The sequence below is a fragment of the Hylobates moloch genome, unplaced genomic scaffold, assembly GCF_009828535.3.
Source record: "Hylobates moloch isolate HMO894 unplaced genomic scaffold, HMol_V3 SCAFFOLD_1, whole genome shotgun sequence".
Taxonomy (NCBI): Eukaryota; Metazoa; Chordata; class Mammalia; order Primates; family Hylobatidae; genus Hylobates; species Hylobates moloch.
Window position 1 is genome coordinate 141,866,853 of NW_026652276.1, and position 17,113 is coordinate 141,883,965.

At 54.9% G+C, this 17,113-nt stretch overlaps 3 protein-coding genes and 1 long non-coding RNA gene across 5 annotated transcripts; 3 read left to right on the plus strand and 1 right to left on the minus strand.

The window, feature by feature from the left end:
- The first annotated feature begins 779 nt into the window (after positions 1–779).
- On the plus strand, positions 780–3,720 carry HOXA7 (homeobox A7). Its single transcript, XM_032758789.2, has 2 exons — positions 780–1,288; positions 2,200–3,720. The coding sequence occupies exons 1-2, from the start codon at positions 910–912 to the stop codon at positions 2,511–2,513; spliced, it is 693 nt and encodes a 230-aa protein (XP_032614680.1). The 5' UTR covers positions 780–909; the 3' UTR covers positions 2,514–3,720.
- Positions 1,501–17,113, minus strand: LOC116812869 (uncharacterized). Of its 2 annotated transcripts, none has more exons than XR_004370829.2 (3): positions 16,938–17,113; positions 5,763–5,869; positions 1,501–5,145 (listed from the first exon to the last, which is right to left on the minus strand). It is a non-coding gene; the product is annotated as an uncharacterized LOC116812869 (long non-coding RNA). The 2 variants fall into 2 exon arrangements; XR_009215495.1 differs by lacking the exon at positions 16,938–17,113 and adding an exon at positions 10,099–10,348.
- On the plus strand, positions 9,762–11,863 carry HOXA6 (homeobox A6). Its single transcript, XM_032758773.2, has 2 exons — positions 9,762–10,203; positions 11,604–11,863. Exons 1-2 carry the CDS (start codon positions 9,762–9,764, stop codon positions 11,861–11,863), a joined length of 702 nt encoding a protein of 233 aa, XP_032614664.1.
- HOXA5 (homeobox A5) lies at positions 13,817–16,433 on the plus strand. The gene is made up of 2 exons (XM_032758760.2): positions 13,817–14,452; positions 15,412–16,433. The coding sequence occupies exons 1-2, from the start codon at positions 13,891–13,893 to the stop codon at positions 15,660–15,662; spliced, it is 813 nt and encodes a 270-aa protein (XP_032614651.1). The 5' UTR covers positions 13,817–13,890; the 3' UTR covers positions 15,663–16,433.

Below are 17,113 nucleotides of genomic sequence, written 5' to 3' on the forward strand. Positions count from 1 at the left end.
GGAATCTTTAGCAATTTATCAGACTGCTGGAGCCAGCCAGGTGCCCAGGAGCGAAGGCACAGAGCCTGCAGCACTAACTACAGCGTCTGGGAGGAGGGAGGGGAACCCCACGTTAATAAATCTGTTGGCAAATGAGTTTCATTAATAGATAAATATTTCGCTGCTTCCTTTAGGGCGGATAAACAGTGTGCCTCCGATTAAGGGAAGGAAGCTGGGAGACGTTGACTTTATTCGAACCACATGGTTCCAGTTTGCGGTGGCATTCTCGCTGCAGCTGCAAGAGATGCTGCGCCTTCCCCGTCTGGATCCGAGTCTAAGTCCGGCCTGTCGCCCACTGGACCTGGGTGAGAGAAGCCTTGGGCAGAGTCGATCTGCTCATAGCTGAGTCCTGCCCACAAGGTCACCGCGGGGCAGGCTGTTGTGGGGGACAGAGACCCTTCCAGGGGCTGGGCAAGCGGACAGGAGAGTGATGGGGAGGATCCCAGGCTTGGTCCAGGGCTCACTAGCAGGAGTCGGCGGGGGGTTGGGGGGCTGCGCGGGGCCGGGCCGCCCAGCGTCCGCAGACCCCAGTGCAGAGGTTGGCCTCTAGTTGGGCGCTGCCGCGGAGCCTCCGGGTCTTTTTCCGCGGGACGCGCCAGGCCCGCCGGGCGCGGGCGGATTCGTTGGCTGCATATTTGAGCCTCTTCCCCTTCCATTCTAGGCGGCCGCGGGCCCCGCGGAGCGAGACCACCTGTGAGGGCTGCTGAGATTGGCGGAGGCGGTCATGTGGGCGGTCACGTGCTGCGGCGAGCTCCGTCCAAAAGAAAATGGGGTTTGGTGTAAATCTGGGGGTGTAATGTTATCATATATCACGCTACCTCGTAAAACCGACACTGAAAGCTGCCGGACAACAAATCACAGGTCAAAATTATGAGTTCTTCGTATTATGTGAACGCGCTTTTTAGCAAATATACGGCGGGGGCTTCTCTGTTCCAAAATGCCGAGCCGACTTCTTGCACCTTTGCGCCCAACTCACAGAGAAGCGGCTACGGGGCGAGCGCCGGCGCCTTCGCCTCGACCGTTCCGGGCTTATACAATGTCAACAGCCCCCTTTATCAGAGCCCCTTTGCGTCCGGCTACGGCCTGGGCGCCGACGCCTACGGCAACCTGCCCTGCGCCTCCTACGACCAAAACATCCCCGGGCTCTGCAGTGACCTCGCCAAAGGCGCCTGCGACAAGGCGGACGAGGGCGCGCTGCACGGCCCGGCTGAGGCCAATTTCCGCATCTACCCCTGGATGCGGTCTTCAGGTAGGCGCAGTCGCTAGGCGGGCCGGGCTGGCGGAGCGGGACCGGGAGCGGGGAGCGCGGGGCGCGGGGCCGGAAGAGCGGAGACAGGCTGTTGCCGGTAGCCCCGTGACTCCCGGCGCAGCCTTTCTGGTTTTAATTAGAGCGGAGACGCCATTGCGTGGAGCCCATAGCATTGTATGTAAATGAGGCCCATAAAACTTTTTATGGCCCAATTAATGGGTTCGATCCTTGTAAATTTATTTAACTCCTTTTGCCTTGGAATTTTAACATTAAGTTTGTTCGCTATTCTCTCTTTCTCCCTCCTCTGTCACCCTCCCTCCCTTTCTTCTCTCTCTCCTCCTTTTCCTTGCTGCCTGGCTTTTCTTTCTCAAAAGCTGGGAGAGCCAAGCCCTCCAGGGCCTCTCACCCGACCCTGTGCCAGGGGCCATTTCAAGATGGGGGCGAGGGAATGAGGACAGAGGGTCGGGGTGCCCCAGGAGGGTCCTGGGGATGAGGGCTCAGGCTGCTGGGAAGGGTCGCCCACTTGCCTAGCAAGGCAGGGGAATGGCCGGGCTCATCTTTGAATGGCAAAAGTGCAGCGTTTCCCACTTGCTCACACTCTGTATTTACAGTTTTCCTTTGTCAGGGGAAGCAGGACATTGTGGAAGCTTAGCCGGCTGGAAAGGTCGGTTGTAAAGTTGGGATTCTGTGCCTTTGCTCATTACAGAGCTGCCTGCGCGTCTGGCACTGCAGTTGGGGTCTTTCTCTAACACTCCCCCTCTTCCCCTAGCTCAGTTCGGGGCCTGGGGCAGAGGGGGATCCTCGCCGGGGACTAGGCCAGGAGGAAGGTGCGGGCTCTGGGACAGCAGCCTAACGAGTGCCCTGTCTACTTGTCTGTCCTTGTGTTCATGTGTCTGCATGTCTGTTCTCAGGACCTGACAGGAAGCGGGGCCGCCAGACCTACACGCGCTACCAGACTCTGGAGCTGGAGAAGGAGTTCCACTTCAACCGCTACCTGACGCGGCGCCGCCGCATTGAAATCGCCCACGCGCTCTGCCTCACCGAGCGCCAGATTAAGATCTGGTTCCAGAACCGCCGCATGAAGTGGAAGAAAGAGCATAAGGACGAAGGTCCGGCTGCTGCCGCAGCTCCTGAGGGCGCCGTGCCCTCTGCCGCCGCCACCGCTGCCGCGGACAAGGCCGAGGAGGAGGACGATGATGAAGAAGAGGAAGACGAGGAGGAATGAGGGGCCGATCCGGGGCCCTCGCTGCACCGGACAGTCGGAAAAGCATCTTTAAGAGACTCACTGGTTTTACTTACGAAAATGGGAAAATAAAAGAAAATGTAAAAAACCAAAACAAAACAAAACAAAAAAACAAAAAAAACCCAACCCAGTCCCCAACCTGCACTCTACCCACCCCCATCACCTACTCCAGCTCCCACCTTTTGTGGATTGAGCGGCCGCAGAGACTGGGTTGCCTTGGATTCCCTCTGCCTCCGAGGACCCCAAAAGACACCCGCAACCCTAGGCCAGCCGGCCCTGCTCTGGCGCGGCCAAAATACTACCTAGCACAGGCCTCTGATCGAGGCACCCCCAAACTACCTATGTATCCAGCCCCAGAGGGCCTCCATTCCCAGGAAGTCCCTATGTATCCGAACACTGGCAGACACCCAGCACCACCCTCCCAGACGCGCAAGAAAGTGAATCTCACTACTACCTACTCCCCTAAAACTACCTATTTTGTGCTGGCTGGCTTGCCTGCTACCTAGTGCCGACTGCTCCCAGGCAAGGCCTCTGCTGCTTACAGCCCACAGCTTTTGGGGTCCCTGAGGCTGCCCTGAGAATGTGCTGAATCCAGGATCAGGGTATTGGCATCTATTTAAATTGAAAAATAATATATTTATTCCAAAAAGCATTCTAAGTGCTGCACCCTAGAATCAATCCCTCCTTCTCTGGCTTGGCACCCAAAGCTCAGGCCCATCAACCCCCACTTCTGGAGGGGAATGTTCCTGAGCTAGCTGCAGATCTGTGGGTTAGCTTCTGCTTAGCAGGACTGTGGAGATGCTCCCAGCTTCACTGTCCTTTCCTCTGGCTCCTGTATCTTACTGTTCAGCTGTGTTAAATATGTACGTCCTGACGTTTCCTATAATAGCAGATACTGTATATTTGAACAAGATTTTTTTAAAAATCATTTCTATAGTCTTGGAGTTCATTTGTAAGGCAGTGTCTTGACTTGGAAAGGATGTGTTAATGGGGTGACTTTGTAGCATGGTTTGTTGTCTTGAGCTAACCGTAGTGGTTGGGGAGGTCCAATGCCCTCCGCAATGCCCTTCATCTCCTGTGTTGTCCTGTACCCTCCTCAGCTCCATCCTGGGGTTCAGGGAAGGCACACTTCCCAGCCCAGCTGTGTTTTATGTAACCGAAAATAAAGATGCTTGGTGACAAAGAAAAATGTGGACTGCCTTATCCAGAGAGGACTGGGAAAGGGGAGGTGAGCATGGCTGGAGGGCAAGGGGCAGTGGGGAAGCAAAAGTGGGGTGGCTGTCCTTGTGATGGTCCAAGTGTTGGGTGCTCATGTATTGGTGTCGTGTATCTTTTTAATGTATTTTTATGTGTATATTTGTATGAGTATGTGCTTATTTTTCTGTGTATGAATTTCTGTGTGTGTGTTTTTACCTAATTCCACAATTGTGTATATTTTGGTGTCCATAATTGGGTGCATGTGTTTCTGTGTGTCCATAATTGCATGTCATTCTGTGCCCACAATAGAGTGTATGCCCTTCCCTGTGTGCATAATTGTATATGTGCCTTTATCCATGAAGAGACGTTTGTCTGGTTTTTGCGTGTGCACTAACATCTTCTAGATCCCTTGAAAACGGAATCTTTGGTAGATATGTTATATTCTATGAATCTCCCTAAAAACCTCCATCAATTCCAACAGGAAATTTCAAATCCACCCTTTCCTCTAAGGCTGAGCAGTGGGCTTGGAAAGGGGCATTACCCAGAGGCTGATTCCGGATTTCGCCTGCGCCCTGAACCCAGCCCCAGGCTAGGAAATGGGATTTAAGGTCCCCACCCCGCCTGCAGGCGAGGCGAGGGCTCCCCAGGGTCCGGCACTGCAGTAGGTGGCGCGGGGGAGGGGCTAGGACGGCAGACCCCCGCTGGGCTGCGCAGCTTGGGCAGGGGCTGGGGCATCTGGATGCGGGGAAGGGGCGAGGGGCGAAGGGCGAGGGGTTGTGCGGGCAGCTCAGAGCATCCTGAGTTCCGCTTGCAAGACCTCGTCTCCAGTCTCCTGCCTGGGTTGGGCCCGCTTCTTATGGCTCTTTTAGTAAAACTGGGCCCAAAAGGGTCTGTAAAACCTGAGGCCCGAAGTCGGGGCGGCCTCAGTGGTAAGATGGCGCCGGTGTAAGAGCGGCCTCCTCTCAGTGATGGGGAAAGGGTCATAAATCCGTTGTTGTTTATGAAAATTTACAACTTTGCAATACAACTTTATGAGTTGTTCGGCCCTTCCATTGGCCGCTGTCGGTCATGTGGATGAGAACCGTGAACATGAACTTTTTTATAATTTCCCTTGCGAGAATAGAGCCGCATTCTTTTGCTCCGCTCCGTCCTGCCTGCTTCGGAGCTCTGCCTTCCAGCCCGGCTCGGCTGCGCTTTGTCCGGAGATGGCGAGCGAAGGGAAGCCCCGGCCAGGCCAGGCCTGGCGGCTCCCGCTGGAGATTGGGCGCGCCCCGTTCCCGGCGCCGCGGCGGCAGCTTTGCAACTCGCAACCTGGCTAATTTCCTGCGTCCTCTGCCACCAAGAAAGAGGACAATTCGTCTCTCGGGCTGTCCAAGCGACAGCTGTCAGAGGGGCAGGAGCTTCTGGGAGCCACCGTCTGAAGGTGAGACATGTGGGGAGGAGATAGGAGCAAAGGTGGTGAGGTGACAGCCGGCGGCGGCAGCGGTGGGAGAGGGCACCCAGGGAGGCTTTAAGAGGGGCATACTCCCCCTTACCCATACTCACCCATTCACACTTGCCCCCATCACACACCACAGCCCACACACGTCACACACACAGGCAAACACTCGCGCGCGCGCACACACACACACACACACACACACCACTCCCTTTCTCTCCCCTCCCTGGCTCGCCTTCAAAGTAAGCGCCCGCCTTCCCTCGGCCCTCAGTGGCACAGCGCCCAGGCACAGGGCAGCATCCCTTGGGTCGTCTCTCTCCCCTTCCCTAGCGACCCCGTGAAGCCCAAAAGGAAGTGGCCCGGCACACTGTTCCCCGCAAGCCCTTTGGGTTTGGATTTTTATGTTTTCATTCATGGCCCTATTTGGTTTTGTTGCATTCCCCAACAACAGGAGACCGTTCTTGACCTGGGAAGGTGGGAAGAGGTGAGGGCAAAGTGCATTAATCCACAGGCATTTTATTAGCATCAGCACAGCACTTTCTACTCCGTGGGAATTGGTTTCAGAAAGGTAGAAGGGGGGAAACAGAACAACTTACTAATTCAGCCAGAGTTCTCCGCTCGTTGTCGGCTTCCCTTCGCCCGGTTTTTCGGTGAGAGAGGTGTCTGAAGCTCTGGGAGGGGGAATAGGTGCGTGGGTGGAATTCTGTGTTGGAGGAGAGGATGGGATTAATTGGGTGTTACTTGGTGGGAAGTTTCGGTGCAGAGGACATAATGATGTTAGCGCCGGTGGCAGGGGCCCGCAGCTAAGGTTGAAGGAAGGACGCAAACCGAGTCTGGGCGATAGGGGGACCCCCCAATCCACCTTGGCGCAATGGACTGGCGACCGCACTCCCCACCTTCCGCGAGCGGGGAGAGGACTGTGGAGCTGCCTGGGAGGAAGCGCAGAGCGTGCTGCTGGCGGTGGCTTTGCGTAGCGCGGTGGCTCGAACTGTATGTAGCTCGGCCTAAGTGCACATCAGACCAGATTTGCCCCGGGAACTCCTCGGACAGCGACAAGAAAAGAGTCCGAGGTTCTTTTTGTTTGTTTTTTGTTTGGGTTGTTGTTTCCCCATCTTACGACAATATCTTGGTATGGATTCGATAAATAGGAAGGGGCTGTGGATGTTTGGGACGTTCGCCCGTGCTCTGTGTGCGCTCCGGGCGGATAAAGCGGCGCATTTGCATCCTAGGGCCGCTGGCTTCCTGACTGCGGCTGCCGCGGGCCGATTATTTATTGCGACCGTGCTGGCGCTCGCTGCTGCCACGCCGTGGCCGTCGCCGGGACCGGCGCCAGCTGCAGCCCGCCTCTTGCAGCCTGGCGCGACTGCTGTACTGGCCCCTCAGAGATTTCCCAGCAAGCAGGGTAGAGGGGGACGAAAGGGGACCTCGGGGGCGATCACCCAGAGCCTATTTGGCTGGGAAATCTCCCCGCCTCGGCTACCCCTGCCCGGAGCTGGACGCCGGTATAGACTCGGGTCCTCCCCCACCCCCACTCCAGCACCATGGAGACTGGTTGCACAGGCCGCCTGGCACGTCATGGCTGCTTCTGTCCAAACTGCGCGTCCCAGGGCGTTCCGGGGGCGCACGCTGGTTCAGGGAACACTCTAGCTTTGGGATTCTGAAATCGGAGAGACTACCTGTAGTCCTGAGGCCTGTAGGCCTGGCTGCTCTGAGGAGGATTGGCTATGGCAAAGAAGGACGGCTTTGGCTCCAGGCGAGGGCCTGTGAAGGGCAGAGGCCGCACCTGTGTGCTTTGGGCTCTGGCCTGGGCTAGCGAGCTGGCTGGACCGAGGTGGCCTTCTAGGTCCCACACCTACATACTCCCAGACCACCCTCCAGGCTGGCGGAGGTGGAGCTGTTCAATGGGCATCCCAGGGCAAGGGCACACAGTGGGGCCCAGCTCGCCATCCTGCCCCCCTTGGAGAGAAACTGAAAGGTAAGTCGCTTTCTGCGTGGCTTTGGCAGGGAAGAGAGAGATCCCTGGGGTGGCCATTCTCACCATCGCAGGAGAGGCTCTTTGGAGGGTCTGGGGTGCCTATTCTTGCCGGAATAGCCCTCTCTCTCTCTCTCTCTGAGACAGAGAGAGAGAGAGAGAGTGTGTGTGTGTGTGTGTGTGTGTGTATCTGGTTGGAGAAATGAATTGGTCAGCTGCCAACATGATATGCACTAGCCTTGGCTAACATGTAAAGATTCCAATGTAATATATATTTTTCCATCTTAGCACCTATAGAAGCTAGAAATAAAATGTTTTCTGGCTCTTAGCTGAGAAATCAAATTCTCTTGTTAGCTGGAACAATAATTAGATCGAGAATCCTGGTCAAGGCATGACAAATAATAATAATAATAGTAAATTGACACTGACCCACCACTATGTGGGACATGGGGGAATGAAAAGGAAATCATAAATGTAAAGATTGATTGACATCTCCAAACGGTTATTTTCATCTTAAATAATAACTTGCTTAAAATCACTGTTGTCTGATAATTTTGTTTAAGAAAAAAATAACACAAACATGTTTTTCTTCAAACAGCTATTTTTAAAAGTCCCTTTTAATTTTTTCACTCGAGTTTTCATTTTCACCTATTAAATTCTTTCCCTGAAGTAATGTGTGGGAAATGCCCAATTCTATCATCTCATTTGAGATCCTGCTTTATATGCAAAGTAAACCCTTTCCAGGACGGATTGACTGGGGAACAGGCATCCGGCTTCCAGGGGTAGCCCCCATTGCCGGGCTAGTAGCACTCCTTTCAGGAGTGCCTCTTGGGCTCTTTGGAGGTCGACCTTAGGCCAGTCCTTTCCCAATTTTTTCCCTTTGTGGGAGGAGAGTTCAGGAAAAAAATTGAAAAGCAAGGAATAGGCTAAGTCATTACTAGATTCCTACTGGAGCACTGCCAATTGCCACCTCTCCACTAAGTCCTGAACCGGGTGAGCCTGCATTGGCTAGGGTTTTACAGATCTTGTAAACAGTCTCCAGAAATCCATCCAAATCACGTAAATAGTCTTTCTTCAACCTCCACAGAATTGAGGATTTTAAAGCTAATTCAAGGGCTTTTACAAGCCCAACGAACACAGTTGTAAAAATGCCATTGGGCTGCTATCACATTTTACAAAACGAGATTGATCCATGTGTTGTAAAAGTAAACTATCTCGAAGGCACACCTCTCAGGCAAGAGTAAGCAGCCCAGGACAGGATTTTAATGTCCTGTCTGGGGACCGCCAGGCCTGGGACAGCAGTGAAAGCAATTCAGGATTTCTGGAGCCGGTGAGACAACTATTCCCGGTTTCGGAGCGACTGAGGGGCGGCAGCCCTCCCTTGCGGTCCCAGGAAGGGCAGTAAAGAGGGCGGCCCCAGGACAGTGCCGGTTGTCGGGCGCCCCGGAAACCGAGCCCATCAATTATCCCGCGGCCTTGGGCCCCGCAGAGCTGCCCTCTGTGCCCAGCTTGGCCAGGGCCCCTGCGTCTTCTGTGCCTCTGGAATGTGGACAGAGAGATTCCACATCTGGATTTTTATCTGCCTCAGCTCTGAGCGGTTCTCGCAGTGGATGCTGAGTCCCCAGGCGCTGGGCAGGGGAGCAGGTCTCTCGGCCGGATTAGGAGCCCAGTCTCACGGCCGCTGCTCTGTCGGTCCTTTCTTGTTGAAACCAGTGGTTTCTGGCCTCTGAATTCCCTGGGTTCAAAGGTGAGATGGGGACGCCCAGCTGGAAGGGGTGCTTTGAGACCAGGCAGGCGCGGGCCATTGAGCCCCTTGGGACTCAAACAGGATGTGTATGTGGGAGGAGGGAATGGGTGGGAAGAACCTACGTTTGGCTGAGTCCTGGTCAGCTGGAGGTGATCCTTCAGCTCTGGGCTGCAAGGCCCAGGCCCCTGGCGCTAGCGGAGAAGGAGAGAATAAGGGAGTTCACCGATTCCTAAGGCGCACGAGTGAAGAGCATAGAGTGAAGGCCTGGTTTCTCACGGCCCTTGCTCCAGCTCAAGAACTCGCACCCACGAATAGGGGAGCGCTAGGGGAGGGGTAAGTCGGGGCCATGCCTGGAGTGCAGGCCGGCAGGGAGCAAAGCCACCTTTGTCACTGCCCCTCCTGGCGCAGGACCTTCAGGTTTCCTGTTTGGAGGAGGAGGGGCGGGGAACCCGCAAAATTCAATAAAGCAAAAAGGGGAGGAGGAAGGAGGGGACCTGGCGGGGCCTTTGCCGCGGCCCGAGCGTTAGTGTCCCTACTCTGGCCTGATCTGCTCGCCCCTGAACGGGCCGTGCCCGCCGCTGGCGTTCGGGAAGAGAGCCGGGCCGGCTGGCTGTGCGCGCCCATTAATCTGCCGGGCAGGCGGCGGGCGGGCGGGCTGGGGGCTGTTTGTAACTTTGCTGCCTCGGTCGCCGCGGTCCCCGGGGAGCGGGCTCCGGCGTTCGCTCCCATTGGCCGCCGCCGCGTCAGCTGGTGCGATTTGCTGCTGTCGCTTTTGGCGTTCGGCCATCCAGAAACAAACCAGTTCGATGACTACTAATAGTTATAGCCAGATGTACTAATACACAACAAATCACAGTCCTGCAGAGGGGCGAGCAAATGAGTTCCTATTTTGTGAATCCCACTTTCCCCGGGAGCCTTCCCAGCGGCCAGGACTCCTTCTTGGGCCAGCTGCCCCTCTACCAGGCTGGCTATGACGCGCTGAGGCCCTTCCCGGCCTCGTATGGGGCGTCGAGTCTCCCGGACAAGACGTACACCTCACCTTGTTTCTACCAACAGTCCAACTCGGTCCTGGCCTGCAACCGGGCGTCCTACGAGTACGGGGCCTCGTGTTTTTATTCTGATAAGGACCTCAGTGGCGCCTCGCCCTCGGGCAGTGGCAAGCAGAGGGGCCCCGGGGACTACCTGCACTTTTCTCCCGATCAGCAGTACAAACCCGACAGCAGCAGCGGGCAGGGCAAAGCACTCCATGACGAAGGCGCCGACCGGAAGTACACGAGCCCGGTTTACCCTTGGATGCAGCGGATGAACTCCTGCGCGGGTAAGGCATATCCCAAGACAGTGGAGGGAGAGGGGAAAGGAGGCAGGAAAAGAAAGAAAGAAGGAGGAAACAGAGTAGAAAGAGGAATAGAGAGAAAGAAAGGAGGAAAGAACCAGCAAAGTTTCTTTGGCTTCTTACAAGAAAAGAAAAAATCAGTTCCCAATGGGGCAATCAGGCAATGGCAGAGGAAGGGCAAGGCCCCAGGGTCCATGTAAGGTGACACCTTAGGGGAGGATGGGGGCACTGGCACGTATATGAGACCTGCGACAGAGACAGCCTGAAGAGAGAGAGAGACTGGTGGGGAGGGACAGCCTGTCCATGCACCCTAGGTACCCTGCTCAGCTTCCCAAGCCAGAGGGCCTTTTGCATTGCGTCACTGATAAATACTCTTTGCTTCCCAACCCCCTCTCCTTTCTGCCCTTCAGAAACCCGTACAGAGAGGTGGCCATTTGGCCTCTTCCAGTGTCTCCCCAAAGCCTTGGAGGGCCACAGCCCCAGACTCAGGATTTTTTCTCTCTCCTCCCTCATCTCCTCCCCCTTCTACTCAACTGCTCACTCTTAGCCAACTTCTGCCTTCTTCTGAGCCCATGCCTGAGCTTCATACACCTGTCTTGGAGGGACCCCCACCACCCTTGGGGATTTTTGGCACCAGATCAGACAGCCCAACACAATCCTACATTGCCAGAAATCCTAGACTACCTATAGCTCCATCTATTAGCCTCTGGTTTCCAAGGACTCCACAAGGAAACCCAAAGACTCCTAGGAATTCCCTAGGACAGAGCCTAATGCAGATTGTTAAAATTATAATGTTTTCCATTAAAATCCACTTTATCCTTGGGGGAGTTCTGCATTTCTCAGAAGGGTCGTATAATTTGGGAGAATGTGTAAAGATTCAAGAGGGCTGATCATTTTTAACTCTTCAAAGAAATGTGTTGAGTTCTGACATGGCTGGTCACAGTAGCATCCTCAGACAGACCACTATGAATTCAGAGTGTGTACACTACTTACACGGTTCCACACCACCCACCCCAGACACACACACACACACACACACACACACACACACACACACACACACACACTGCATTCCCCACAAAAACACGACCTGGGCGTCCCAAATTAAGAATGCTCATTCTGTTATTTTGCTTGTAATGGTTTTCCTATGAGGCAGATTTTTCAAAAACAGTAATGTCCACCCCAAGTCGTTATAGGTGGAAAACATCTCGCTTGGTATGAAATAATCTCCCATTCAGTACGCTTTGGGCCCCAGACATAGTGGCAGAGGCTGGAGTGGAGGCGGGGTGGTTTCCAGTCCGGGTGCCTCTTGTGGGAGGCACTGGGCTGACTGGGTCAACCCTCCAGGCCCTGGCTTACCGGCGCCCGGCCGTTTCTGCTCGCAGGTGCTGTGTACGGGAGCCATGGGCGCCGAGGCCGCCAGACCTACACGCGCTACCAGACACTGGAGCTGGAGAAGGAGTTCCACTTCAACCGCTACCTGACACGGCGCCGCCGCATCGAGATCGCCAACGCGCTCTGCCTCACCGAGCGCCAGATCAAGATCTGGTTCCAGAACCGCCGCATGAAGTGGAAAAAGGAAAACAAGCTCATCAATTCCACGCAGCCCAGCGGGGAGGACTCAGAGGCAAAGGCGGGCGAGTAGACCCCTGGGCAGGGACCAGGCCAGCGCTGCAACCTCCTTCGGCTTTGCCCCCTTGCCCTCGCCTGCTCCCCAACTTTTCTCCCTGCCTGCTCCCATCTGGGGGCTTCCTCAGCTTCAGGGGAGCCCAAAGCTTTGCAAGCGTCTGTGCATTTATTTCTTAAAAAACAAAACAAAACCTCACACACAGCCAATACCAGCGGTGGAGCGGGGCGCACTGCACACACCCAGTACCTCTCCACAAGGATGCCCAAACTGGCTCTGGAGTTCTGGGGTGCGCCCTGAATGCGTCCAGGGCTCCTGTGCTAGTGCCTCTGAGCTCCCCGACCTCGGGACGCGGGGCTGCTGGGGAGGAAAGAGCCCTGGGCCGAGCCCCGTTTCATGTCTGGGCGTCTCTGCCTAGGTCCCTCGCCAGTAAGTCCCGAAGGGCATCATCAAATCATCTCTGGCCAGTGGAAAGAGGGGGTCTAAGAGCTGGAGCCCGGCCTTGTTGCGGCTTCCCAAGCCGCCTCCCAGAACAGGAAGCTCGAGGAACAAAGGGGGCCCCAACAGAGCCCAGTCTCTCGGTCCCGCGTGTGCAACCGTCAGTGGAAGAGAAGCAGCCTCAGCCGAGGCGAGTTAACCTGGGCGTGGGTGGAACATTACAGCCCGGGGAGCCCCTGGGCTCCCTCAGGCTCCCGGCTCCGGATTCCCGCTCCCTGCCTCCGATAGCGCCCGCGTCGCCGCCACAGCAGCGTTCAGGACCCAACGAGGGGCCCAGGGCCATGGGAGCCGCCAGAGTCCTGGCTTCCAGACGTGCCAGGGGCGCCTGCAACGCCGGGCCTCCAGCGGGGAGACTCCACTTGCCTCTCAGCTATATTTGTGATTTACTTGAGTCTTTCGGAGCCGTGGAAAGTAACTACAGAGATACTAGGCACTGCCACGAAATGCTTCCATTATCGCCCTCATTTTACTCCTGGAGGTCTAAGCAAGACCCCAGTAACCCGCCCCACGGATCCCCAGACCCCAAGCAGCCTCTGTGGCTGCAGGGAGCCTGGGCCCACTCGCTGGGTTCAAGGAGAACCCTCCAACTTGGGGCCCGGCTGGCTCGAGGAACCGGACCCTGTGATGAAGATTTTCCAGGCTGGATACGTAAGCAAATCAAATAGCAAACTAATGACACGAAAACCATATTCACACGAAAGAAAAATCGACTACGGTTATAAAAGTGTATGGAATTTGACCTCGCCTTGGAGAAACACTACACAAAAGCTATCTTTAATAGACGCCTGTCATTTAAGAGCGGCAGGGACACTGTCCCTCATGCGCTCGCAAAAACAGAGCCGTAATTGTAGCTGCTGCTGCTGCGGGCAGGATTTATTTCTCCATTTGGCTAAATGGCTTTCCCCCTTCCCCGAAGGTGATATCTGTATTTTCAAAATTCAGAGCTGCTGGCAGGACGGGCAGTACCGACCCCAACCTCGACACAAAAATAAGAGGGGCTGCAAAACGGGGGAAATAAAGTTGTTGTAAATAAAATGCAAGTCACCACCTCCCCCCAATCCTCTGCATCTTCGCCCGGCGCGCGATCGGCAGCTGACGGCCTAACAATTGGTACATCCTAATGGAACTGCGAGGGAAATGCAATAATTTTGCCATAATGGGCTGTAACCTCAATTCGACCCCGGCCCTTGCAGCCCCCGGTCGGAAGCTGGGCGATGAGCCCTGCCTCCAGCGGGTGGCGCTCGAGTCCGACTGAACGGCGGCAACTGGCGGCGGGCACGCGCCCGGGGCGCGCGCGCCACCCCTCTCGCCTCCACCCAACTCCCCCATTAGTGCACGAGTTTACCTCTAGAGGTCATCAGGCAGGATTTACGACTGGACAACAAAAGCACGTGATTCGAAGTCGTACCCCATATTTGGGTGCCTACGTAGGAGGGAACCAAGTACATGTCCCAGTCATTTCCATAATTCATCATAAATTGTGCAAGGGTGCTATAGACGCACAAACGACCGCGAGCCACAAATCAAGCACACATATCAAAAAACAAATGAGCTCTTATTTTGTAAACTCATTTTGCGGTCGCTATCCAAATGGCCCGGACTACCAGTTGCATAATTATGGAGATCATAGTTCCGTGAGCGAGCAATTCAGGGACTCGGCGAGCATGCACTCCGGCAGGTACGGCTACGGCTACAATGGCATGGATCTCAGCGTCGGCCGCTCGGGCTCCGGCCACTTTGGCTCTGGAGAGCGCGCCCGCAGCTACGCGGCCAGCGCCAGCGCGGCGCCCGCCGAGCCCAGGTACAGCCAGCCGGCCACGTCCACGCACTCGCCTCCGCCCGACCCGCTGCCCTGCTCCGCCGTGGCCCCCTCGCCCGGCAGCGACAGCCACCACGGCGGGAAAAACTCCCTGAGCAACTCCAGCGGCGCCTCGGCCAACGCCGGCAGCACCCACATCAGCAGCAGAGAGGGGGTTGGCACGGCGTCCGGAGCCGAGGAGGACGCCCCTGCCAGCAGCGAGCAGGCGAGTGCGCAGAGCGAGCCGAGCCCGGCGCCGCCCGCCCAACCCCAGATCTACCCTTGGATGCGCAAGCTGCACATAAGTCATGGTAAAGCCAGCCTTTTTCTAAATCCACGCGACCTCGGGGACGCGGCTCTCGGTGCCCCCTCTCTCCTCTGCCGCCCTCTCCCAGTCTCTCTTGGTCTCATTTCTCCCAGCCCTGCGGAGCTTTCCTTGTCGTTCTCCCTCCCCTGCCTTCCTCCTTCCTCCTCTTCTTTGCAAGCACCCTGCGCTCACAGATAGTGGGGGAAATGGGCGTTCGCTGGGCCAGTTTAGACGTTGGAATGGGGAGGAAGCAAAACACCCACTGGAACCCTACGCCTTGGAACGCGCTCCCGGGTCAGGCCAGCAAAGCAAGGCGCAGAGAGGTAGAGGATGGCAGTAGCAGCCGTGAATCGGGCTTGTCAGGGCGGATAATTTATGAGGAGGGCTACGCTGGGGAAACAGCGTTACTAATTAGAGCCCCCGAAAAGGGGCTTGGGAGGAAGAATCGAGGCGAGAGCCTGTAGGATTCTGAATTTTGGGGGCAGGAGGGAGAGAGAAGGAAAGGGAAGAAAAAGAAAACAGGCGTCCCAACCCTGCAGGCTGGAAACGGGAGGCGGCTCTCGGGGCTGGAACTTTGAGGGAGGGTGACCCGAAGGCCACTTGGGCGCTCAGGAAAGGGCCTTGCTTCCTGGGTTTCTGTGCGGTGGGCAGCCTGGGAGGGCTGTGCCTCCCGATCGGGGCGCCCGGGGCAGGGCGGAGAGGGCAGGAGAGGGGCTAGGGAAAGCCGGAGTCCTCCGGGACACGGCCCCAGCCTCAGATAGGCAGATTGTTCCCAGGGTCCAAATCGTATTGTTTTCTTTTTAGAAAGGAAGAGGGAAGGAAATTCGGGAGGGGTGTGCCGGCTGGTAGGCAGAACTTGTTGAGCTTTTCGCCTGGGTTCGCTGCTCAGGACCCAAGCTTGTCCCCCTGGCGGACTTTGGAAGACAGGAGTTGGTGGCTAAACCGCTGACTTTTCTATTGCAGACAACATAGGCGGCCCGGAAGGCAAAAGGGCCCGGACGGCCTACACGCGCTATCAGACCCTGGAGCTGGAGAAGGAGTTCCACTTCAACCGTTACCTGACCCGCCGAAGAAGGATTGAAATAGCACATGCTCTTTGCCTCTCCGAGAGACAAATTAAAATCTGGTTCCAAAACCGGAGAATGAAGTGGAAAAAAGACAATAAGCTGAAAAGTATGAGCATGGCCGCGGCAGGAGGGGCCTTCCGTCCCTAAGTATCTGAGCATTTAAAGTACTGAGCAGTATTAGCGGATCCCGCGTAGTGTCAGTACTAAGGTGACTTTCTGAAACTCCCTTGTGTTCCTTCTGTGAAGAAGCCCTGTTCTCGTTGCCCTAATTCATCTTTTAATCATGAGCCTGTTTATTGCCATTATAGCGCCTGTATAAGTAGATCTGCTTTCTGTTCATCTCTTTGTCCTGAATGGCTTTGTCTTGAAAAAAAAAAATAGATGTTTTAACTTATTTATATGAAGCAAGCTGTGTTACTTGAAGTAACTATAACAAAAAAAGAAAAGGAAAAAAACACACAAAAAGTCCCCCTTCAATCTCGTTTAGTGCCAATGTTGTGTGTTGCACTCAAGTTGTTTAACTGTGCATGTGCGTGGAAGTGTTCCTGTCTCAATAGCTCCAAGCTGTTAAAGATATTTTTATTCAAACTACCTATATTCCTTGTGTAATTAATGCAGTTGTAGAGGTAACTTGATGAGACCCAACTTGTTCGACGTGTAGTGACTAGTGACTCTGTGATGAAAACTGTGACTCCAAGCGGTGTGTCCCTGCGTGCCTTTGTAGGACCCTTTGCACGAACTCTGGAAGTGGCTCTTATAAGTGCAGCTTCAGTGATGTATGTTTTTGTGAACAAAGTTACAAATATTGTCCAAGTCTGGCTGTTTTAAGCAAACTGTGATAAGTTTTTTTTTTTTGTATTTGTTTTTAAGGAAAAAATACTGACTGGAACAAAAAAATAAACTTTCTATTGTAAGTTCTCTTGGTCTGGTTTGTGCCAAATAGTGAGCAGCTCTGTCTGCTTTTCTGTCTGTCCAGTCCTGGAAGCCAATGGGTCTGAGGCTACCTAAGCAGATGACCTGTGCAGGGAGACCTCATGCCAACACTGGCCCATCGCTTCCCTACCTCTGACCCATCACAAAGTTCAGGGCAGAAGGTGGAAAAAGCTGTAGGCTGTTCCAAAGCCCCAGGCCACCCTGCCCATCTCTGAGGAAACCGAGTTAACTTGCTGGGTACAAAAAAGAGAGAGCAAGAAAAAAGGAGCAAAAGCCCAGGGCTTTGTTAGCCGCCCTCAGGCCACACAGATCCTGCCTCTTTCTTAAGGCTGTCCTAGGCCTCCACTTGCTGAAGACGCTGCTCTATCTGGCTGTGGACCCCAAACCCTCTGCCCTTAACCCATCCCAGCACCCCTTCCCCACTCTTCACCCGGGACCCAGTTGGCTTCTTTTGCTACAATTAATTTGCTACAAATGGAAGGTACTTACCCCATCCTAGCTCGATTGGGAAACTCCTCAGAGCAGCTAAAGCGCAACTAGAGATTTGCACATTTACCGACCGCTTACACTGATGCCGTCTTTCCTTTTAAAAGTTATAAAACAGTAAACTTTATAAGCCCCAGTTCCGGCTATATGACATTTGGGTGCCAAATGAATAGGGTTTT